Below are 26,148 nucleotides of genomic sequence, written 5' to 3' on the forward strand. Positions count from 1 at the left end.
ACCCCAAAATGACTTTGCACTGTTGGAAACAACACACAGACTGGATTTGAACCCAGGACGTCCTTGCTGTAAGGCAAAAGTAACTGCTGTACCTCCATGCTGCTCATTTCATAATGCACCATAGAAATCCCAAAGCCAACAGTGCAGGAGTCCATCAGAGTACTCTGATCCATGTCAGTGGTACTCAGTTTCAAGCCCATTGTTTCCTGCAGAAGTATTTTACAAACACCTGACAAATGATCGTGGTCTCCAGGGTAAGACAAACCGTCTGTGGCTGCACAGTTGTGCTGATGTATGTGACTGTTTTCAGACAAAGTGGATAGTACCAGGGTTAGAGCTTTTTATTTATTGACAATAAGTCAACAACATGATCACCTAATAGGATTTGAACTTAGTATACCTTATGGTGGTGATGGTGGTGAGGACTGTATGCTGCTGCTGCTGTTCCTCCTCCAGCTCCCCAGTCCAGACCTGGGAGAGAGTCAGAGCTGAGCTGGAGATCGCGCAGGTGGAGGAAAGGAGGGGTGACGTCTCCTCGACCATGCCCAGGGCTGGGACCGAGGCCAGGACTTGGTCTAGGACTTGGCCTGGGTACAGAAATATGAGCAGAAAAACACTTAAAGTCAAATTGTAGCTTGTGAGTTTGTCATTTTTTTCTTAATAATTTGAATAAACTTTCTTTCTCTGGTACCTGGGGCTGGGTCCAGGTCTGAACTTCCTGGTGCTGCCTGGTGTGTTGGTGGTGTTGGTGTTACAGGCACTGGTCTGATCACCCAGCAGGTCATGTTCAGATGTATCCTCATAGCGGGTGCTGTCATCTGTCCGACCCACCCCGCTGTCCAGCTCCTGGCTGTTGGACAGCAGAGGTGCCAAGTTCAGCAGAGGAGGGAGGGGGACCGGTGGCTCTTTGTCGTCCTTCTCTCCTCGCTCGCCGTCCTCTCCTTCTTCATCCTCTTCATCTTCCACCTCACCGTCTCTGCCTCCCCCTGCTCCTCCTAAAGGAAAGGATGACCTGCCTTCTCCTCCTTGGTGGAGGCGGTAGTAGCCAGTATTATGAGAGGAGTTGAGAGAGCATGAAATGTGTGGGTTTGAAGGAAAGTCTGCTCCCTCTAGAGTCAGTTCCATGTCCTCCTCTGGATCGATGGGGTTTTCATTCTGGAAGCAAAGAGACACAAGCCAGTCCAGGTGAAAATGAACTAAAGAGGTCAAGAGCCATGCTGCAGCGAGACAAATCCTTTTGTAACAGTTTCTCAGGTTAGGCAACGATTTTCAGCACAGAGTGTTAGCTCAGTGTGCAGACTGTAGCTGAGGGTTAACAGGAGCTGCACAGCGTCACACATCACTGAGTACAGAGAGCTAAAAGTTACATTTCCCCACTAGTGTCAGTACAACAGAGTAGAAACATGCTGCCAGCTCCATTCTTGGGTTATAATGGGAGTATTCTGTGGGAGCTGCTGTAACAGGTTTGTTGTTGACAAGAAAAATGAATTCATGTGACTTTAATGTGCTTTATTGACGCTGCAGATTTCTTATTAGAGAGCTCATGCATCAGTGTTTCCTTATGAAATTGATTTTTTGACTTTGACTAATGTCAACATTGTACTGTCGTCTGTTAAAATCTGCACACAGTACTGATTTGTTGAGTGTGTGTGTGTGTGTGTGTGTGTGTGTGTGTGTGTGTGTGTGTGTGTGTGTGTGTGTGTGTGTGTGTGTGTGTGTGTGTGTGTTTAAACCCTCACGCTTTCAGAGGCTTGGTTGTTTTGTCACTGTCTACATAAATTCTCATTGTTAGCTAAAAACTATTAAATGAACACTGAAGTGTGTTGTGGCCCAGCGACTTACTCAAAACCCACATATGGATAAAAACATGGTGGAAAATAGTCTCTGCTGAAAAGTACAGAAACCAGCTGGTTAGGAAGGCCACCTGAAGATGGTAAATATTTATAATGAGAGATATTTCAGAGCTCCTAAAGTCTAAAAATGTATTTTATGTGATTGGACTGAAGAGGGTCTAATCCACTATGAGCCTTTATTTACAAGAGCTTGGACTTTTTGTGAGCATCTTGACAGAAGGAATATTTCACCTTCATTTTCCTCTGTTGATCCATTTCTTCCCTTTCAGCTCTGAAACCCACTTTTTTCCCCTCCTGTGGCATTTTACGAGTTTTTATAGGGATTTTCTTTGTTTTATCATTTATTTTTATCTTTTTATTGATTTATTTTTATTCATTTTAAGAGGTGTGTTCATCTACTATTCTTTGTTTATACAGTCATTATAAAAGCTTTCATATTTGCACTGATGCCTGCGGCATGTGACAGAGGCAAGAGGTAAATAGCTCCTCATCTGCAGGAATGTGATGGTCAGTAACTGTAGTGCAGACGGCAGCATCCAGATGTTTTATTCTGATTAGACAGATGGGTGTCAGAACTAAAGCAGCCATAGTTTGTCCATTGAATAAAAGAAAATATTGCTTAGAATTTTCCAGAAAGATGAATCTTGTGTTTTGATCGTCTCTTTTCTTTGTCATATAAACTGGAGTCGGCTGTTATCAGTGGCTTTCTTAAACCTCACTCTGAACTTCCAACACTTTGAGCTTTTAGGTTTGTTGGACATGTGATCGTTTGTGCTGACAGCGTGTTGCTGTTTATTCCACAGTAGGAAGTGCGAAACAGGATGTTTGTGGATTCGAATGCTTTTATTGTTACGTAAGCTTTTTTACATGATTTTACACACGAGTTACATGATGGTGGAATGAACTGCTGCATGCATGATATATGCAAAACATAAACGAAGACATGCAGATGTCATAAATGTGTGTGTTGGTAACTGAGTGATGGCTCACTCGTCTGGTTGATGTGAGTACACACACACTCTGTGAACATCATCCATAAGTATGTATGTGCAGGTGTGTTTGAGCTGACATGTGTGAATATGGTTGGCTGCCGTCCTTCCTCTGTCAGCAGATATGGACACACTGTGGGACCTGCTGTCATCCCAGAGACATTTATCATGGCTGTGTGTGTGTGTGTGTGTGTGTGTGTGTGTGTGTGTGTGTGTGTGTGTGTGTGTGTGTGTGTGTGTGTGTGTGTGTGTGTCCCAATGGCTGATACATTTACAGCTCAGTGATGATCAAAAGGAAACTAAAGGTTTTGCCTAATTCATGTGACCCTGAAACATTATATGGTGTATTTCATCATGATTGTAGCGAGACAGGAAAGGTCACCAGAGCTCCAGACTTAATATTTGAACAAAAAGATCAATTTACTGTCAACCCAGCTGTTGGGTTTCCATCTGCATTGGTCACAGACTGGTGGATAGAAGCAGCAAACACATATTGTTCCTGTTGGAGGAAACCAGGACTGTAAGCACGCTGTGAACTAGAATATGATTTTTATGAAGGTTTCCTCTCATGTCGGCCACCCACAGCAGCACAAGTGACAGAAAGTAGGTTAGTAAACTGGGCTGCAGGCGAGCTGAGTGATGAAACAGGAGCGACAGTGTTCAACCTGAAGTTACAGAAAAGGAAGGAAAGCACTGTTATTTATTTATTTACACACTGGTTGAATTAGGATTATTTTATTAACTATTGAGCAAATTCAGGTGGTTGAAGAGTCTGACTAGGATGCATTATGGACACAACACCAGGACAGACCGAGGAGGGACTGGATAGATGATGAATCAAAGTTTGTAGGATTCATCCTCTGGGGACAATTTAGTGCCCTTCAGTGTTTTTAAACACAGTTAGGACCTTCATCAGTGTTAAAGAGGACTAGTATTCATCAGTAGAAGTATGTGCACTTCTTTAGGAGGCTGGTTGAATGGTGTTGCTACCTCTATGTCGGGCCTGGCCAGCAGCAGGGAGAAGTTGATGCTGTCCTCTCGGGTCAAAATGGCCACGGCTTCCTCCCTGTTCTGAATATCCACGCCGTTAATCTGGAAGAGAAGAGAGGAGTTATTTTAGAATCATTAGAAGGAATAAAAAAGGTAGCTGTCTTTTTTTTAAACTAGTCTTTTGTTAAATGTTTTCTTATTTTAAAATACCCACACTGGTGGATTTCCCACACTTGTAGGGAGACAGCACATCTGTTTTAAAGGGCCTTCCTCCCTGTGGGGATGGATGTCATGGGAACTGGTGCTTGCATCATCTGTCCACAGCAGGATTACCATGGTGATGGTGCTGCTGTTCTATTCTTATCACATCGCAGCTTTACCTTTAGCCCAACACTGTTTTCACAGGGTCGTGAGTCGGCGGGTTGAGAGTAGAAATGTCAGGAAGATAAATTTTATTCATATTTGGCTTTGACAGGCAAACTCTGAGAACAGTCAGATGTTAAAAGGCTTAATTAAACTTCCACTTAAGTCACCTCAGACAGTAAAGTGGTTGAGAGTACTACTACTCAGTCTTTGTCACATGTAATGAATTTTGAATTTTGTATCTCTTTACATTTTTTGGTGTAAAAATCCGAAATTTCACCCGTCCATCTGCAGCACTCATGTTCTCATGCTGTTACTTGTTCTCTTAGGTTTAGAAATAATAGGAGGGAGGTATGGGGTCTTCACACACCCCCGTTCTCTGCTAGCCATCGGGGCGGGGGGGCTGGGAGGAGATGTTAGCTGTCCGATTGGCCTCCCTGCTGCTGCGGAGCCTGGGACGGTCTGCTTGCCTCCACCCCGGGGTGAAGGGTAACATCTCTTGGGTCTGGGTTCTGTTTCCCCCTCTGGGAGCGAGGGTACCTGGACCCGGGGTATAGAGTATGTTTGGGGAGTGTGATTGTGTGTACATGTCCATTTATGTCAATCCTTACGTTGGGTGAGTGCTGAGTGTTTGTATATGTGTGCATGAGGGTGGGAATGCATGTTTGTGTCTGTGTCTATATGTCAGGTCGGGTCTTAGACTCCACCTCTCTGGGAACTCCCAGGCCCTCCAAGGCCTGTCTCCCCTCACCACACTCCCTGTGACTGATGCCCTTAGGGGTCGGTGCGTTGGTGGTTCTTGGTGTCCGGGGCAGGGCGCTCAGGTATGTACCAGCTCACTCCCGGTGGCTACCTGGAGGGGCCTGGCGCCTGTTGCTCGGTCAGGCCTCCTCCGGGGTGCGGGGGGCCCTCCCGCAGAGTGAACTGGGCCTGCGGCTCGGTTCACTCTGGCACAGCTGGCTGCTGGCAGAGCCGGCGGGCACGCCCGGTGCAGCCCCCTCTAGCTTCTGCTCGGTGGCTCCTGGGTGACGCCTCGTCTGGGGATCCTCAGCCCTTCCCATGAGGGTGGCACGGATGCCCCTCCGGTGGTCCTCCTTGGGCTCTCACACTCTGGGGCCTCTGGATGTCTGGGGCCTGGATCTCCTCCATAATTGCTTCATGCCCTGGGGGATGGGGCTATGGCGCCCTACATCCTCTAGCAGACCATTACATGGGGAAACCATTTGAATACAAGCGCTGATCCACACAGGTGTGCACACGGGTGTTCACTGCTCGTAGACTTAAATTACACCTTTCTTGGCTGCTACTTCAAAGCACATTGTGCGCTGATGGGCACGACAGTAGAAAACGTTAAAGGCAGGCTGTAAGCTCCCATCCAATCAGAAGGTACGGGGAATTCACTGTGCAGTATCACATATGAGGCTGTGGAGTTTGGGGGTTTCCCATGAAGAGGAAATCTAAATCAGCATTAAGGATTCAACAATGATAAGCAGACAGTAGCTTCAGTGTGAGGTTTTCATTAGTTAGCACTCCGTAAAGCATGAAGAACCACACACACGTGAAACGGATCAGCCACAGACTCCATGTGCTTAAAGCTCCTGCAGACGGCCCAACCTCACGGTAGCCTAACAGTGGTTGGTAAAGTAGTGACGGCAGCCTGGGCATCAATACGCCATCAAGCAGGTCGTTTTAAGCTCCGAGTTTGTAGGTGACGTGTTTGTGTTTTTTCTATTTATACCATTTTCATTTGACAGCTTTTCAGATTGCAGTGTCCTTCTCATTTCCTTTGTTGGTCTGCTCTTATCCTGTAGTTCCTGTTTGTCCTGTTTTTTGATTCCCCTACTGCGAGTCCCGTTTTCACTTAAAGCACGAAGCTATCCTCGCTCGTCTTCTCTGGGATCCTTCTTCCTGTTTTCACATTTCAAAACTTGACATCAGGCTTTCACACCTTCTTCTTTCTCCTTCCTGCATCATGTTGGCAGCAGGAGCTGACTGTTTGTTATTTAAGTCTATATTCACTCTGTAACAGATTACAAACAACGTCTAACTCAAATTTGGTTCCTTTTTAGTCTGGACTCGAGGTTAATTACCTTTATTTTACTGCGTCTCACCATCACTGTGTTTTAGAGCAGCTGTTTCATATGCACAGCGTTTCATGCACAAGAACTATAGAATGAGATACATTAAGATTGACTGCCAGCTGTGTTATGCCAGTCTCCATTCTCTGACAAACAGAGAGGAACTGTTGGGGTGCCTGGGTCGTCGACCCAGAGTTCTGAGTGTTCATTATTAAATGACAAAGAAAGTCGCCTTGATGCGACTTTTGTTGTGATTTGGTGCTATGTAAATAAAATAGAATTGAATTATTATTGGACTTTGATTTTTGCTTTGCTTATCACTTCCAGTCGTTTGGTTTCTTTGTCACAGTTGTGTTTTCGGGTTCTGTTCTGTTGCTGTATCTCTGTGTCGGTCTACGTCTCTGTTCCCTCTGTTGCAGTGCCTGCCTGTGAGTCTGTGTTATGTTTCCTGTTTTACTTTGAAAGTCTGTGTCTCATGTTTATGTGTCTGGTTGTGCTTCCTTTGTCTCGTTAGGCCTGAGTTGCCCCAGCTGTGTCTCCCTCCTGTTACCCTTTCCCTGATTGCTCCCTCTGTGTGTTTAAGCCCTGTGTTTCTCTGTGTCGCCATCTATCCTTATCTTGCTGTGTGTTCTGTTTGTGTAAGTTTACCTTGGAGTCTTAGTTTTGGAGTTCAGCATTAAAGCTGTATTTAAGTTCACCTTTTGTCTCCGAGTGTCTGCACACAGCCTTCAGGAGCAGCGGTGGAAGCGCAGGGTGACATGTTGTCTCCCCCACCATTTCTCTCTGGCAGTCTATTTTTAGGGAAGCAGTAACTGGGCTGCTGACAGCTCGCTCTGATTGGACAGAAGTGTCCCAGGGGTCGCAGGTATAAATTTACATAGTTCGATCTGAGTCTGTTTTAACCCTCACAGTCATTAAATCTGGGAGAGGACACGTTTGTGCTTTATTTCTGGAGGACGTGTTTTTGACTTACCTGAAGGACGAAACTCAAAATTTCAAATCAGTTAAAAACAACACCTGTGTTTATTAATAACTGTGCTCTGTAGAAAGTGTGGAAGTGTTTCTTAATCACCTCCCTTTTGTTTTGAGTCTGCGTACCTGCAGTATTCGATCGCCCTCTCTGATGCGTCCGTTCTTGGCTGCGATGCTGTTTGGATTAACCTCGCATGAAAGTGAGAAGTGATACATTACCTCATAAGTTAGGAAAGAGATGCATTAATAATAAATACATGAGTAAGTCACTATAGGCTGGCCTAATTAATAGAAATTAGGAGAGGCTGGTTCTAAGAAGTAATGAATGAAGTCATTAAATGGATGCATTAAATGAGCGGTAACACTGTAGAACACCGTGAATAAGGCGCAGGTATCCTGTACTTGCAGGCAGCAAGTCAGGTTTTAGCAGGAAACAATAAAATAATTACGCTGTTAGACCACATGTACCCTGTGATTATGCACAGTTTTGTTTTTAGTTTTACAGGAAACAATAAAATAATAACAAAAAATAAAATTTTAAGTACTGGGTCATTTCATGGTAAATTTCCAGAAAATCAAGCAATATTGCCCCATTTTACATCTCATGTACCCTGTAAAATCATAAGTACAGGATACTAGAACCTTAGTCACTGCATAACACAAAGCACACCATAGAAACTACAGGATACTTACAGTGTACTTGTTTTATTGTTTTCTGCAAAAGCCTGACTTGCTGCCCTCAAACTGCACATAAGTACAGGGTACTTGCGCCTTATTCAAGGGTTGTGTTATAAAGTGTTACCAAATGATGTACAGAAAAACTACTAGAGAGTGAGTTTAGAGAGTGAATTAGTAAATGCACTAATGACTTTCAAATAAAGGGCTAAAAGAAGATAGGTTCCTGTCTCCTGTTACCTCCCCAACATAAATGCCAAGATCCTCCTCATCATCCGTCCTGTAGCAGACCGTCAGACCCAGCTTCTCCTGCTGGCTGGACTTGTACAGCTCCACCTCCTGCAGGAAACACAGGTAACACTGTTAGATGCTTCCTGGTGAGCCTCGCAGCTCTTCACGTAGCTTTGTTTGTTTGTTGATTCTGCAAGTGTGAAGCAGCTATTATCATGAATATTATCTGAGTGGCTCCCGTCTCCTTTACAGCTCAGTGTAAAGCTGAAACGGTCCAACATGAAAAATCTCACTGTTCTTTGTATCTGAACATTTGAAAAACCGTTGAGGCTCTCAGTCCATCCACTCTAACAGAGACCCAAATGCTTTTCTAAAGTTACTGACCCATAACCTGACACTTCACACAGACCTGATCAGATAAAGTTTGTGTTGTCTGTTCTTTCACTGTATTTCATACGCTGACACACAGAACTTGCTAATAATTGATACGTGACAAATATGTTGAAGGGTGAGAGCATCCATGTTTGTGAGGCGAACAAGAGGGCAAATAAAAAGGTTAGGAGCGATAATGAGGTCAGAGAAATGGGATAAAAACGATTAAAATGTCTGATCGAACTGACTTTGAACAGAAACCTTATTGAAGGATAAAACTGAGCAGACAGAGCAAGTGAGCGCTCTTCAAAGACCACCGCAAACCATCAATAATAGGATGAGGCTTGTAAAGACCAGTTAAGACCATCACATATCCAGCAATCACCTCACTGGTTTTAGCTGGAGGGCATCAACAGAGGAAATGGACAGAGAGGAGAAGGTGATTTAGGAAGGAAATGAAGGATGAAATTCAAGGAAGGCAATTAAATCTGGAGATAAGGATGTAAGTAAGGGGGCACGCTATCTAATGATTGTAATTTGAAGAACTGAATGACAGAGGAAGTCTCTGATATACCAGCTGGAAAAGACGTTTCCACTTTGCTGACCTCTCTAATGACCAAACTGTCATTTGTCTGAGGAAACAGTCAAACCAGTGAAGCAGAAACAAAGAAAAGCGTCCATTCAGCCTAAAACAGCGGCTCATTAGATATTTATACACCAAAAATATGACGGATCTGACCTTTACTCACAAAATAAGTCATTTTGTTTCAGTCCCGCTCTCAATGGCCTGATTGTTGCTGCACAGGTATAAATGTCTGAATTCTTATATTTTTTACTTCAAGTGATTTTTTTCGTCTCTGACATCTTCCTCGTCTTTTTTCATGCTCCCTTTAAAAGAATGATCATTTCACTGGTTCCACCATGAGAAAAGGACAATGCAAAAATACTAAATCTGATACTGATAAATATTATACACAAGTTAATTTCATAAATTAAAAACAGACTAGTATCAGAGTACTAATGAACTACACCGCAGTCATGTGAGGCTGAGGTCAGCAGGGAGGAGGCTCAAAGGCACACTGGACAGGGATGGGAGCAGCTCGGTGTCCCACCAGAACAGCTGGAGGCGACTGCTGAAACCCGTCCTGGATGAGCAACAGAAAATGTGGATCGATGGAAATGTCGCCCACAAAGGTGCATGCAGAGTGAGCGCAGTAGACAGTTTAGTTTGGACTCAAATAGAGAGTGTGCTACTTTAAGTCTTAATATGCATCAGTTGTGCAAAATTATCTCCAGACCAACGAACAAAGATTTGTCTCGGAGACGTAAACTACCGTCTCCTACGCTGCAGTCAAATTCATCCACTGTGTGTCTCATATGGATCAAATTAAAATGTGAACACAGCCAGGCCAACCAATGTGTTTCAGTCTTATTCTGGATATCCTTCACATGCAGTGAAACAGTGAATGGTATCTTCTGTCTTGCTTTCACAGGGGAGACACGTGATTGAAAATGCATGAAAATTGAGTCTTTGCTCTGAGCTGACATGATGAACCACAGCTGGGAGCCCTGCTTTATATTCCAGACGTATTCATCAGGATAAGTGACTTGCATGTGGCTTTGTGCATGTATTTTTCATGGAGTCAGAAATTTGCCTCTGGGTATGTGGAGGTTCCTCTCAGGATGGGGCCCAGTGCTTGAAAAAGGTTGACAACCATTGTGTTAGTGAATGGGAAAAACTGCCGAAGGAATTTTTGGAGCATTTTCATTTTGTGTCATTTGGTTGTTGGAAATGCAGCTGACGCTTTCTCACCTCATATTCCAGGTCATCCTGCCTGTCCACCTCGTGGTTGGATACATCAAAGTAGTCATTGGGGTCGTTGTATTCAAACACACAGCTGGAGACAGAGAGGTGGGGGACAGAGGAACCGATCACCATTGTGTCCAGTGTTTGAGACATTTGTGGAATGTGTGGAAAGTTTTAAATCAATGTTGTTTTAGTGTGAAGAAATGACCACGAGTCAGAACGTACAACTCATTGATCTCGTACGGCACTGCCAGGTGAGGGAGGGGAGGTGATGGAGGAGGTGGTGGGGGAGAGGAGGAGCCTCCCTCACCATGGTGGTGGTGGTGACCTCTGCTTCTCCCCAGGGTCAGAGTGTTCTGGAAACTGATGTCAGTCTGCGTTGCATTGTCAACACAGTCAGGGATCGCCACCATGGCAACAGAAGAGACGGAGGAGCTGACCGTCCCGTTTCCGCACACCAACGTACCTGAGGAGGAGACGCAGGAGATTCAGGAGCACAGATGACGGAGCGGAGCCGAGTTTAAACTGAAACTCTTGGGACAAACTGAAATTTACACGTTATAATATTTTGTGATGATTTGAAGATGTCCCACATGGAACCACGTCCAAACAAACTGTATCCAAACAAGTAGTTATAATTTGGGGTGCTTATTGCTAACCCAGGCTTATCATGTACAGCAGAAAGATGTGAAAAGTGTAACTGACGTAGACGTGTTAGAAACTGCCCTTCCTCATTAGACTCTAATATGAGAATGATTGACTTTATAGCAGAAATAAATGTTAACTGGGCTACACACTCCTATCCTTTTGGTCACTTCTAGCTCCAACCTTTCATTTTGTCTTTGTCTTACTCTTCCAACTGTGAACCTGAGAATGTTTTCTAAGGAGCTTGGAAAGAAAAGCATCCGGACTTCTTTAAGTTGCTTGAAAACGTTTCACCTCTCATCCGAGAAGCTTCTTCAGTTCTAGGGTCAAACGGTGGAGAGTCCCAGGTTGGTGGTGCATGATCAGGTCAGCGAAATCAAAGGAGTAGCTTTGAGCTACAACCTTCAGAGGTGGCGTCTAACATGATGAAGAGTTCAGACGTCCTGCTATCACACAAAGTAGCAGTCCATCTGAAGCCAAACGCTGCCTTCACATTTCAGGCTTTGCTTTTTCTCAGATTTACTCAGCTGACCTTCAGAAGCTCTACAGAGAAATGGAAATCTCACCTTTTTGTAGAACACCATGAACCCAGACTCCCAGCATTTACAGACTATTTGCACCTGTGATCTGTTGCTCACCAACATTTTCGTCCACATCAGACCTGGACTGTCTTTTCTATCTGCTGGAGATTTGCTCACAAACACAAATCACCTCTCCGCCCTCAATAACAGCTGCATTACATTTATAAGTCTTTTATCCTGTCTTCCTTCTCTCACCCCTCCCGGTCACAAGGTTTTGACTCAAACCATGATACTGGCCTTCACTAAGTCCTGCTGTGGTGGCTGATTTAGAGCCTAATCGGGCTAACTGACTCATATGAAAGGACCAAGTGGCAGTAGATGCGTTCACTGGCTGTGGGACCTTTCGATCGCCTTGCTTTCACTTTGCAGTTGTCTGAAATGTTACCTACTGATGGAGGTCTTTTCTTTTTCCCCACCGTCATCATGTGTGGCTCACAGGTGACTGTATGTTTTTCATAGTAATATTGCACAATATTGCATACATGTGTTTTCATCAGCAACTGTTTGCTCGAGTAACTGAAGTGAGCAGACTTGAAAGGAGGCAGGTGACGTGAGTGATAGTGAAACAGAGGCACGGATATTAAAACGCTGCAGTTACATCAGAAAAGATGGCTGAACTGCAGCAATGACACGAATATTTGATGCTAAGAGCGAGAGAGATGAAAAGTTTAAAGAAATGAGGGAGAAAGACGAGACAGATAAAATATCACAACAACATTAGCTTAAATGAGGCAGAATGAAAGAAAAGGATGAAAAGATTAGCTGAGATGTAATGAGGCAAGAATATGGGAACGGTGAAAGAGAGAGCATTAAGTGTGGTTTGGGCTAAAAGTGAGGAAGAGAAGTGAGGATGAGACGGGAAAAGAAAGGAAAAAGGATTTGTGTCTGACAGAAACACAAAACTTCAAAGACAGGACGAAGCACCTGTGAAAGAAGCAGGTAAAAGCACTGACACGGTCTGTGCTTTTGCATGCGTCTAATATCTGATAAACTGTTTACCTTTCCTCCTGTGACTTTTGCACCCCAGCCCAGACTGGCTCAAAGGCTCCTGGGAGTTTTGTGATTGGTCTAGCGGCAGCTGAGAGGGTCTTCTTCCTCTGAGCTAAAGAAGAATGCAGGTTTATCCAGCTTCATTTATATGCAGACAATGAACGCATGAAGAATAAATTAAGTTCACAAGGAAAACAAAAATCAGAGACGGTGATGAAATGTATGCAGACACAATAATTTAGCATCATATCAGAGGCTGATGAAAAAGAACTCAAACAGCCTTTAGCCAAACTCATGGACATGGATTTGGATTAAAATCAATAAACAAAAACACATTTAAAACAAGGAGGAAAAAAGAAAAGAATAAATTCTACTTTATTTAATTCAATCAGGATCTTTTTATTCTTTGAGTTGTGTTAAACTATTTTCTTGTATGAAGAATCAACATCTAATCTGATGCTTATCTTTGTTAAAAGCTCACTAATACTGGATGTGTTTAATGTTGTGGTGTTTTTCACTATGCTTCATATATATGTGTATATATAACCTCTGAGCACGGATCCATAGAGGCTGGGGTCTATCACACCAGGCAGGACCCCAGCCTGTGTAAAGATGCCCCAGAGACAATCCAGCACATAACAGCAGGGTGCAAGATGCTAGCAGGCAAGGCATACATGGAACGCCATAACCAAGTGGCCGGCATAGTGTACAGGAACATCTGTGCCGAGTATAACCTGGAAGTCCTGAGGTCAAAATGGGAGATGCCCCCAAGGGTGGTGGAGAATGACCGAGCTAAGATCCTGTGGGACTTCCAGATACAGACGGACAAGATGGTGGTGGCTAACCAACCGGACATAGTGGTGGTAGACAAACAGAAGAAGACGGCCGTAGCGGTTCGCAATGACAGCAACATCAGGAAGAAGGAACAAGCTGGAGAAATACCAAGAGCTCAGAGAAGAGCTCGAGAAAAATGTGGAAGGTGACGGTGGTCCCCGTGGTAATCGGAGCACTAGGTGCGGTGACTCCCAAACTAGGCGAGTGGCTCCAGCAGATCCCGGGAACAACATCGGAGATCTCTGTCCAGAAGAGCGCAGTCCTGGGAACAGCTAAGATACTGCGCAGGACCCTCAAGCTCCCAGGCCTCTGGTAGAGGACCCGAGCTGTGAGTGGACGAGGTGGGAACTTTCTTGGTGGGTTCTGTTTAGAATGACTGCTGCTCGGTCACTTACTGAACTTTGAACCTCTCTGATCTTATTAAAGAGAAACAGTGATAGAGCCCAACAGAAAACTGAAGAAAACACTCTGCTTATTTATTCTTTAATAAAATATTCTAAGCCAAGTCTTTCCACCTGTCACTGTGTAATATTCTACTGAGGGCTTTTTATTTAAAATGTTGTTCCTGTGAGATTAAAGGTTTTGGAATCAGAGGTGGAAGCTGTATTGTAAGAGTAAAGGAAGGTGTTGAAACATGGAGGCAGTGAATACAGAAAGCTTAAAATGTAGATGTGGAAACATGAAAGAGAGCTTCTGGTAGCGCAGAGAGCTGGCGCACACTTATCAGACCTTCCTCCGATAAATCAGTTATTAAAAACTGTGTAGGCGGCAGAGTGGGAGGAAATATTCTCTATCTGTCATCAGCTTTATGGGAGTGGAACCGTATTAAAGATGACAGATAGAAGGCGGATGGAGGGAAGCGGGACAGCAGGCAAAGAGGAAGAGAAGTCAGACACGGAGGAGGATCACTGGAAGCTGACGGATGGCAGCAGTGAGATCTACCTTTACGTTTCCATGTCTGTCCATCGGCCGCAGGGAGCTACTCCAGCCTTTCTGCTAAGAGAGAGAAAGACACAGACTGATGGTCAGTGAGGTCACAGAGACGCCCTGGAGTTTGTCCAGGAACAGAAAACGAGACAAAATTCCTTTTTTTTCTTTTCTTGTCTAACACATGGAGAGATTTAATGTTTCCGAAGGGTTTTCCACATTTTAGGTGTAACATTCCTCATTGGCTGCACTGTGTTTAAAAACCACTCAAATATTTCATTTTTCCACCTGTTATTTTATAAATGCTATGAAATAAAAGGCGCACAAACACAATCAGGGTCTAATGTTTTTAACAATGAAATGACGTCTAAAAATAAAATAAACGTAAATAAATGTTTTTCTGTATTTTGTTACAAACTGGACGCACAGCTATGTTGTTGCTGATTTTATGCATTTGTAATAATGATGCGGTCAGTGTGTGTAGAAGTACTCTGTCTGACTGCTTGAAACACTTCTGCTTTTTGATCTGTGTGATGTCATCGTGAGGTGGTGTAAGAAGCTCCACCCACCTGCTGTTTGTGAGGAGCAGCCAAACAAAAGAAGAGAAGACGAGAGGCTGAACTGAGGGCTGCACTAAAGGAGCATTACATCCATCTATTCATTTTCTTCTGCTTATTCAATTCAGGGTCGTGTGGGGGCGGAGCCCTGTCTGTGGGGCGGCGGGGCACACTTAGTCAGGTAGCGTCTCAGGGGCCTGACACAGAGCCACAACAAACAATTCACAGTCCACATTTTACTCCTGTAGAGATCACCGTTTTGTAACCTGACTGGCATGTCTTTGGACTGTCGGCGATGCAGTCGTCGAAAGAAGTTAAGATACCCGGAGGAGCGCCTATGCACTGTTGATTGGAAATGAGTCGAATAGACCGTCACTAAGATATGATGGCAAAACCACTGTTTTTGCCTTTGTGCTCTGGCACTTTACAGATTTATAGCCATGTTCGACAGAATCTTTCTGACAAGCTGAGCTTAAAACAGGAGGCTTCTGCTCCCACTGAGGATCTTTTGTGGATTTTTGGTGTCGCTGTTGGAGAGCTGTGATCAAACATTCTCCCGGTTTTTGTTTTGGTCTGGATCAGAAAAGGAGGCGTCTCACAAACAGGACGTCGCTCCTGTCTGTGTTCAGCGGTTTCTATCACAAATCAGTTTTCTCACCTTTCAACATCTGAAACTCAACATCTTTCACCTTGCACTAAACATTTTTTCTTCCATCTGTGTATTTTACTCAATTAATTGCAGTTTAATTACTTTTGGAATTATTCATAACTGGTTATTTTTTCAAAGTTATTGTTCGGGACAACACGCAGTACTCCTATCCCTGTACTCTGAGGGTAGCCTTCAGTCATTTTAAGCTATTCATGCAGTGTTAGGAAGACGCCACCCTCAACGTTACAAACTGAACCAAAAGGCTCAGATGACATCAGAAAAAGCGCCTCTGCTGCCTCACAGCCAGGACGGTCCTGGGTTTGAATCCACGGGCCGGCTGTGTGGGTTCTCTCTGGGCTCACAGTACTCAGTCATGGGTGTGAGCATAATGGTGCCCTCTCTGTGTTAGCCCTGGGAGGGGCTGGCGATCTGTTCACAGTGAACCATGAGCTTTACACTGAGTTCATTCATGAAGCATTTCTGCTTATTGATGCTGTTTTAAATAATTATCAGACAATTATCATCCATTTAGTGATCAGTCAGCAGCAGGAAGATGTGCAACATGGCTGTTGTAGCATTTTGCACAAAAATATAAAATAGCAGAAAACCTGTTTTCATGTGATGTCACAAAGTGCCAGCACCGTTCCTGTTAGCATTTTTAGCCCTGGTGAAAACATTACCACTAAGTAACCTCATGGTGGACATTATGATGGGACCTGCTCCACGTCCAGACTTCAGGTGTAGTGGCCACATGTTACAGCACACAAACTGTCAAATGAAACCCACACAGTGTTTTGCACACTTAAGGCAGAACAGACGCCAATTTACAAGCTAGCCGCTCACCTCTAGTTGGCTCCCGCCTCAATCAACAGCTCGTGACAAGCATTTACGCAATGAGCTGCACACATTAGCATAAGTAATACAGCTGTAAGCAGAACAGAGGGTGTGCAGCCGTCACTCGGGGGGAGATATTACAGGAAACACCTGCTTAGAAATGAACATGCAGGTAATTATTTATGAGAATGTTCAGTGTTTCTACAGGTATGTGCTGTAATAATTAATGCACTGTATCTATTAGCTGCTCAGGCGTGCTGGAGTCAACACATCAGATTAATGTGTGCAGACACACACTCATCAAACTAATGCCTGGAGACACACATGCAGGAAGCAACTAAACGTACAGCCTAACCTGCTACTTCCAGGTGAGACACACCAGCTCATGAACACATGCATGGACCCACACAGACACACAGACACACACTCCTCCTCCTCCTCCCTGCCTTTGTTTCAGAGCTAATTGTTATGCATTACATGCCCTCTGCAGGTTGTCTGGCAGTGTGTGTGTGTGTGTGTGTGTGTGTGTGTGTGTGTGTGTGTGTGTGTGTGTGTGTGTGTGTGTGTGTGTCCGCGCACGCGCATCTGTACGTGTTTGTCAGTGAACATGAGGCTTGAGACGGTCAATATCCAGTCAATAATCACAATCATCTATCAGGCTCTCACTGTTATTGTGTGTTTCATCTCCCATTAAACACGCCTGCCTGGAATCTCTGCACTGACTAAAAACATTTCTGTGTGTGTGTGTGTGTGTGCGTGTGTGTGTGTGTGTGTGTGTGTGCGTGTGTGTGTGTGTGTGTGTGTGTGTGTGTGGTGTGTGTGCGTGTGTGTGTGTGTGTGTGTGTGTGTGTGTGTGCGTGTGTGTGTGTGTGCGTGTGTGCGCGTGTGTGCGTGTGTGTGTGTGTGTGTGTGTGCATATGGGACACAAACATTTGCTCTTTAGTGTGTTGTACAAAGGCTATGAGCTCATGTTTAAGTGTCCTGTGTTTTAACACTTGTTGGAAAATAACTGAGCGAGTTGGACTTTTTGAAGAGCACCATTAAGTCCTTTTATATGACTTCTGACATGTTTCACATTTAAATAAAGTAAAGAAGTTTTTAAGGCAGAATGTTTCTAGTTAATTATTTACGTTGCAGATTTAATATTTAAACAGTTTGCTTTTTGGTTTTTAAGTTGAGCGACCGTGCGCGTCTTAGCTGTCGCCCTCTGATGGCACGGCTGGTGAGCACGCTGGCGTCACTGTGTTTGTTTGTGTGGATGTGGAACTTGACTCTGAGTGTGTGATTTCTTGTCCATGATAATTATAGCACTCAAAACATCCCGCCCCCCCCCCCCGCCCCCCCCCCCCCCCGCGCGCTCCGGCTCATTACGGCGGCGTGCACGTGTGGCTACAGGACGATGACAATACTCGTCCCGACTGGGCTCTGCCACATTAGGCGGACAGAAATCACAGCTAAGTGGAGTGTGAAATTAATAATTGAATGAGAGAAAAGAGCTGACTGTTGCCTTTTGTTGGAAACAGCCCTTCTACTTTTGCCCGTGAGAGAACCCCGACATCCCGATGGAGCTTTCAGTTCAGCTGGATGAAAACTCCATCAGAAGCCTGTTGTGTTTAAGATGGATTATTGATTGTATTCAACAAGTGGAAAACATTCCTAAAATCATCCTTTTTAACCCTGTGGGGGAGACTCCTTTGCTGTTTGGCTCCTGACTTCTTCAGCCAATATTAACAAAGAACACATGATGTGTTCCTTTTTAATTAATAGGCGCAGCAGGTTCAGTTTGTCGAGAAAAACAAATGTGTTCTCCCATAAACAGAGTCGGGTTTACAATCCTTCTGCTCACATAAAAGGCCCCATCTTATCTTAATGACGTGATAGTACCATAACACCAAATTAACAAAAACCCCAACCCTAAATCCATCACAGGAAGCTCAGCATGAAGAGTGCAGTTTTAGGCATGTGAAGAACACAAACCTTTAAAAGGATGACTGGACTCTATTATTCCTGCACTTGGGCTCAACGTTTACCAGCTGACACAAACGGCCGTCACAGCCGAGTCTGACATGGGACTTGACGTGCAAACAGGCAGCAGAACTGATTAGAGCGAAAGTAGAGACGAGTAAAAGCTGCCACTGAAGCAGACGGTGCGCTGAGACTTTACAGGCCTGCTGGGCTTTTGAGTAAAATGACTGCCATCAGCTTTAAGCTGCTCTGATCGTCGTGGCACGTGGAGCCGCCGGGTGACTCCTTTTATTGTTCTGCATTGTTGTTGCCGTGTTTTCAGTGTTTCCGTTTTGCATCAGCAGCTCCTGGGCTTCAACACGTTTCTTCTCTCTGCTCATTAACTATTTACTGATGCCATCAACACACACTTCCACCACATCTATCAGCACACACGCAGAACTAGTTCCACATGAACACATTTTCCTGTCATTTATCTTTTTCACCCACCCGGTCTCTATAGCGCATGAACACACAAACAGGCGAGAGAGATGTGTGAGGGATCCATTTTTCATTTCAGAGCACGCCGAGGGGGAAAGCAGAGATACTATAATCATACCCGAGGGAGAGAGAGAGAGCAGCAGGAGGAGACGGGAGCGGTCAGAGAGGAAGAAAGAGGAGATGGAGGATGAAATCAGGACAAACTGCAAGAAAAATGAGGAGTAGAAAGAGAGAAAATGGGGGATGGGTGACAAAGAAGATGAAAAAAGGAGTGAATGGCACTCTGATTTCTCTTTCTCACCTCTTTCAGTTATCTGGACTTTCAGAGTCTAATAGCAGTCAAGCTGAGGTTTGAAGAATAGACCTGAAGATTAGTGGAAACTACAAAGAGGCCCTCAGTGGAGAACTGACTTCATTTAGAGGAGGGCTGCTGCGGCGGCATGCTCAGCCTCTGTGGTCAGTCTGCATCCACCTGTTTTTGGACAGGTCCCTAATTTCTACACATACATTTATGAGCAGAAAAAGCAAAAACATTCTTTTGAATGCTTCCATAAAACGACTGCGATTAAGAATCTCTTTGCACACATGGACACATGGACGGGTGACGCAACAACACTAACCAAACCTAACCAAGCAGGCTGTGAAAAGTCAGACACAAACTTGAATCTGAACTTTGAGAATCGTTGCTCCGGCGTCCTCACACAGATTCAGCCCATTATTTTTGTTCAGCAAAGCAGAACAAGCACCATTAAAACGAGGTGATGGTAAACCAGTGAAGCTGCTAGCAGGGGGAGGATGGTACTAAGACTGGTGCTGCTGAAAATTAAGTGATATTAATGTTTTCTGACAGGTTGACATAAGAAAAGAGGCCTTTCTTACACCGATTTTCTTAATTATTTCAAACATTTTAATATATTTTTACAGACTGACATCGAGCATCCAAACATGGTGACTGTAGGTCTGTGTCTCTATAGCAACCCCACATCTCAGCTTTATTATTATAAAATAAAAAGTAATTGAAACTTTTAAAAAGTCCTCCCAGCTCACACCTGTGACGATGATCCAGACTCAAAGCTTTAAAAATGAATCATAATCGCTGCAATCATTAAATAATCAATGAGCAAAATTAAGTGTGATTGAAACACAGCTAGCATCTGAAACTGCGGCCAGGCTTCAGTGGACACCGTCCAGCTTGTTTTCAGTCATTATACTCAAATTACACTCAGTCGTGATATTATGATCAACGTTTACATTTAAATCGAGCTGGGATTTCAGTAAACGTGACATTTTTTTCTTGGTTACTGCATTTTTTATTTTTTTGGAGAACAGACATCTAAGAATTTAAAAACGTGCACATTTACACGTCCCGTCAAACAACGCAGACGCACTTTGTCCAACCTTTGTTCACACGAACACCTCAGCTCACATTCTCACAGCAAAATCACATCTGTTGTGTTCAACATTGAGTGGAGTCTCCACAGAGCTCCAACCCACTGAAAACCTCCAGCGTTTCCTTGAAACACTCTTAATTATGATTCATGATTCAAACATTTCCATTTTAGCTTCCAGGCATTTCACTGATGCTTCTGCCGGAGCAGCAATAATCCACAACGTTCCTCCTACACAACATCTGTTCCTTGTTGTCGGCCTGACTGATGGAGCCTGTTTGTAACAGACGGGAGGAAACAACAAGTCTTTAAACAGCATCGAAACCAGCAGCTCCTCAACTCACAAAAGCATTTTAAGATCAGATAGCTTGATGGTTCGGTTTGCTAAGGTCAGCTTGGGCATCACATAAAAGCTCATATTCAGGCTATTCATAGACGTGGATATTGAAACGATCCAGCAAGAGCTTGGTTTTCATGGGCAGCTGTATGTCAGACTCGCTGCCCTTTGACTCTGTTCAAGCCATTTATGGACAGGGTTTCTAGAAATAGCCAAGGATGTCAGATTTCAGTCTCAGCATCTCATCACTGTTTCCTGTGGTCCTGTTGGCTTCATCTTCATTGAGCTGTGAAGGGTTTGCATCCCAGTGAAGTGAGTCGGGGGAGAATCAGCACCTCCAAGTCTGAGGCCGTGTTTCTCATCTTAAAAGCGCTGAGACGAGTTGAGCAGGGAAAGAGTGAAAGATGTGCTGCAGGTGCTGCTCTGGTCTGATGTGATGTGATGATGAGAAAACAGATTGTTTAAAAAGTGAATGTATGGATTTTAAAATGCACAAACATCAAAAGTTACACAAATAATAAAATAAAGTAACATAATAAATAAGGTGAATATTCAACAGTGAGTCATGAAAACTAAATGTGAACTGAAACATTATGAACCAAGAAAGTTTGGAGATAATTAGACTGATGGCTGCTGTTTTGGCAATCTCACTATTATGTACAGAGACATAATAGTGAGACGGGGTTGTCCTGTGGAAGTGAAAGTCTAATAAAAATGACAAAGCAAAATGCAAACTACTCTGCAGGGCTATGAAATCAGGTTAACAAACACCAGAACAACAATTACTGAAACACATGAAGTCTACACAGTCCACACTGGCAGAGTACTAGCTGGAAGCTATTACAGCATTTTACTAGTAATTAAACCACCATCGTGGTGCAACTCCAGAGACACTCCGGGGCCTGATCAACCCTGGCAGGGCCTCCTTGGATGAGGGTGTCTAGCGATAACGGCCGAAACAGCCCGATGAATCCAAGGTCCACTACTGACGATGTGTCCCACGTTTTAAAATGATAATCTAGATCAGATCTCTAATCGCTAACCCTAACCAAGGAAGAAAAAATGGCAAATTAGCCTGGGTTAAAGACCGAAAGTCGAGGCGCACAACGATGTGTGCTGCTGGTAAAGTTTCTGGGCTTTCCTCTTAACAGCCATCCTTTAAGATTTTCTCCAGTTAAAGCAATGCATGATCAGGGACTGTAACATCTGGTCCTTTTACTGAATCAGAATTCCAGCCTCCTAATGTGAACTTTGACCCTTTGTGAAAGAGGACCATTATGAGTCTGTAAGCTTTGTTTGGAGACTCTGGATGATGTTGTCCATGTGCCCATTGTTTAAGTTTCCAACACTGAGGCAGCATGCACACAAACATGTACCAACGAGACTAATTTTAACAAAGGAGGGAAAACGACATATTCAGACTTCTAGCAGGTTCCTTCAGCCTCTGGAAGGAGGAAATCGTTTTGGACGTGTGCATCCTTTTCCCCTCCAGCTCCGCTGTCACATCCATACTTTCTCTGCCTCTGTTGCCGTGCACTTTGGCTCAGACACTGTAGACACATCTGGCTTTAAGAAGAAACACAGCTGGATACTTTTTCCTCATCCTTTTACCCAATTACAAGAACCTCTCTGACAATGAAGAAATCAGCTCCCTGCAGAAATGTGACTGTTGCCCATGTGCATGTAGATAAATGACCAGACTGAAAACTGAGATCTGACTCACACCAGCCAGTTCACCAGTCTTCGCACTGAGCGTGTGTCCTGGCACCCCAACTGCTGCTACAGACCAGAGCTTTTCTTTAAGGATCATTTTACTCAAACAACCACAAAAAACCACTCTTTCTACTCTCTAATGGTTTCTAGCTTACAGAAAGCTTTTGTTTCATGCAAGTTTGAGATGCCCTCCTTTAATGCACTGCTCCACTCAAGTGTCTGTGTGGAAATGTGAACACAGACACTTGTGCACTTTTCCAAGTCAGTTGGTGGCTAGTGACAGAGGGGAAAACGTACATTTACGATGCCAATTATTAGGTTGTTTTTTTAACAAAGACAATAAATAAGAAAAAAAAATGATAAACATTTGTGGAGAAGAGGATTCAGTGACATGGAGGCGGTCTCAGACCAGGCCCTGATTAATCAGAGGTTTTTTAAGGCGGAACGCCGGCACATCGGAGCAAACAGACTTAAATCCTACGTCCTTCAATGTCCTTCCGATTCAGTAACCAGAGGAAAATGTTACACAGTGTTCAGACTGAAAGTGCCCCGGGCTGTTTGAGCGGCAGTGTGCACAGGCGTTCCCATATTAGCCCAACAATCCTCCTTATCTGCAGACACCGGCAGGAAGAGGAGAGGGGGGAGGGGCCCTCCCACCCACTGAGAAACACATCTACAGTACCTGGTAAAAGTACTTGATATTTTGCTAGGAAAATGTTTTTATGTACATCCAGTATATAAAAGCAAAACAGAGTTTGCACGATTCCAATAAGCTCAAACGTCAATGTCTGGTTTAACCACCTTTATTCCTTAACTGCAGCTTCTTGTAATGTAATGATCTCCAGGAACAGGTCTCCAGTTTTCTTGAAGGACATTCAAAGCTCTTCTTTGGATGTTTCTGCCTTTCGTGCTGTTCAGTGCCAGGAATGATCCCACACTCAGTAACACTGAGGTCTGCACTCTGAGGAGGTCAGTCCATGATGGAGCCTCTGTGTGTGTTTTCTGTGCAGGTTTGCTTTTGCTGCACTGCAGATGTGTTTGAGAATCTCCAGCACTCCTGCCTGAAATGCAACACTAAACTACGACATGTGTTTGGGTCTCCACTCAGGACCTGTGTCCGGCCCTTGCTAGATTTGTTTTCCTGCTTCCTGACCACATGACCTTCACTCTTCGTCTTCTTTTGTCCTCCAGTTGTTTGGTTTCTTTAAATGCAGAACAAACAAGGCAAGCGGCGCCAAGCCCAGTTTACCTAAAAATCAACCTCAATGAAAATGTACCAAAGTTATTCAAACACCGTTCAGTCATGAAGCTTCCTGCCTGTTTGCACGGATCCTTTACACTTGACGTTAAACCCGATTAGGTACTGTAGCAATGTCTCCATTTCACAGGAGTGTCCGCACGCTTATTAACAAAGACTGGATGTTGTCAAGCTGAGGCTCTGCAGTTTGTTTGATAAACCTCTTGTGGGAAGACTGATGGAGAGCAGAGTGTGAGGCAAGCTGTCGCTGACTCTAAGATCAGTTAAGAGCAGCAGTTTGTGTGTAACTTTGAGTTAAATTGACCTAAATGTCTAGCTCTTTGGAAGCAAAAAGACATGTAGCTCAAGATATTTGCACAGAACCAAAGACCAAAGTTTAAGGACTTCAAACTCTCCGCCAACTTCCTGCTCCTGCTGTCAAATAAATGGAGAAACAGAAGAACCTGAGAGTGTGATTTGGAGAGAGCAGACTCTTTTCATTGCTTTCAGACATTCTGCATTTTGTTCCCACGATGAGCACCATGGGAAAAAGGTTGAGATTCAGACTGTATGTGAACAGAAACATGTTTATTCCAAACAGAGCTCCCAAAGGTTTATGAAAAACTCGCCCGCAAGAATATCACCCATTTTTCTTTCTTCCTTTAGTTTTTCTCTTTTCTATGACGTATCCATCCACCATCGATATTACTGAGTCGTGGCTCGGATCGTTCAGCCTGCCCCTGGTGCTCACACCAGCATACAGACATACATTTCATTTTTGAAAGCGCAAACAAAGCATGTAGCATACAAATATGAACACAAATCATTCAGATTGTGCTTTATTAGCTTTCAGCTGCACATGATGGGCACTGGCACATATTACAGAACATATCTCTGCTGATTCTCAGTCATGTGCCCATTATGTAAATCCACACTGCTTGCTAAAAACTGCCCTCGCATAAACATGCATTACTGCAATGATGGGTTTTAATATTCATGACCTAAAAATCATTTCTTTTATCAACTTTGCATTCCTGCAGTCACACAGCAGTCATATAAAGGTCATCACGTTTAGGCGTGGTTTCATGAGAACCTTTATTACAACAGTTAGGATGATGATGATGATGATGATGATGATGATGATGGTGTCCTTACATGTTTGATTTGGCAGAGTTTTACCCTGATGCAGCCCTATGAGGACACAATTCTGTATTTTGAGGACGGGGTTAGCTGCTGTGTTGTCAGCTAATGCTAACAAACTTGGTCAGAAGGTTGTATCACACACACATCAGCCACAAACTTTCAAACTTGTCAGCATCCAAATGGATGAAAAGAAAATGGCAGTACGGTTTCCACGAAGGAGAAAAACAAAAGCCATTTCATCATCATCGTCATTCTTTCTGTTATTAAGATGAGAGACTGAAAGGATCAACTCACATTTGGAGCAGCATCAGAAAAATATTATGTTTGTCATGTTAACAGGAATCTTTGTGTTACATCAACCGACGTCTTCAAATCCAACTTGATGATTTATTGGCCTTAGAACTAGAAACTATGATATTTATAAGTGTTCTGTGTGTTGTCAACATACAGAAAGAACCATGTAAACGTTTAAAATCTCATGTCACATTTGACCTCTGACCTCTCCTTTAGGTTGAATAGATTAACCTGGAGGTCAAAGTGATAATAAGTGACAGTAAGAAATCATATTTTATAATGGTATTACTTATATTTACATTAAATAGAAATTCTAAGTATCACTTTTGACCTCTGACCTCTTCTTCAAGATCAAATAAGGTCAAACTTTCATGAAAAATCTTTAATCTTTAAAACTATCTGCTGTACTGGCAACATGTAAGAAATTATACTGGTATATGGGGACTCGAAGTATCACATTATAGTTCGCATGCTGATATCACATCACATTTGACCTCTGACCTCTATAAAACCTGTGGTTACTGGAGGTTTCAAGCATTCTGAGTACGCAGGACCTCCACAGTCTGAGTGCATAAACCTTTTTCCCCTCGTTGGTGGTTCGGCTAATTACAGCAGCTGCCAGACCGACTCCGTCACACAGAACATTTTGAATTACATTTAATTTTGAAACATTCACGTGTTTGGAAACATGTGAAAAGCTGTTCCTTCATAAAGTGACGGATACGAGATATTTTTAACCTATCCAACTACCCACACCTGCTCCATACGGGGGTAATGCCAGCAGCCCCGCCTCTGTCCTGACAGATCCATTTCAGATAACGCAAAAACTTTTGTTTTTCTTCATTTTCCAGCCTCACAGCTTTGTTTAGACTTTCTGCCACTGTCTGAGTTTAATATCTGCATAAAGACAGCTGCTTATGGATGCTTTGTTTGCTCTGAGTTTAACTGTATAACATAATCTGAATACTAACACATAGATTACCTCCCATCTTGTGTGTTTTAAGATTCATAACTGCACAGTAAAACACGATGCCGATCCAAGCCATCATCCACCCCCTTCCTCATGCCCCCGGGGGTTTCTCTGATGATGTGAGCCGTCGTCTACAGATAATGGATTTCTGACAACAAACGTCCTTTAAACGCTCATGTTGAGCCCAGTGATGGTGTCTTGTGGACACATTTCAACACCGCTCTATTACTGTAAACACATTTCCAGGGTCCCTGCAGAAGATGCTCTTACACCT

General features: G+C 43.7%; 1 protein-coding gene across 1 annotated transcript; it reads right to left on the minus strand.

Annotated features, from left to right (window-relative positions):
* Positions 1-170: 170 nt before the first annotated feature.
* Positions 171-12,658, minus strand: LOC113017840 (PDZ domain-containing protein 4-like; the record flags this gene model as incomplete). Its single annotated transcript, XM_026160946.1, has 8 exons — positions 171-587; positions 692-1,155; positions 3,833-3,934; positions 7,372-7,434; positions 8,161-8,259; positions 10,337-10,421; positions 10,556-10,796; positions 12,556-12,658. Coding segments are annotated over 8 exons (1,353 nt in total), but the record flags the coding sequence as incomplete, so codon positions are not given.
* Positions 12,659-26,148: the final 13,490 nt, after the last annotated feature.

This window comes from Astatotilapia calliptera, unplaced genomic scaffold (genome assembly GCF_900246225.1).
Source record: "Astatotilapia calliptera unplaced genomic scaffold, fAstCal1.2 U_scaffold_217, whole genome shotgun sequence".
Classification (NCBI taxonomy): Eukaryota; Metazoa; Chordata; class Actinopteri; order Cichliformes; family Cichlidae; genus Astatotilapia; species Astatotilapia calliptera.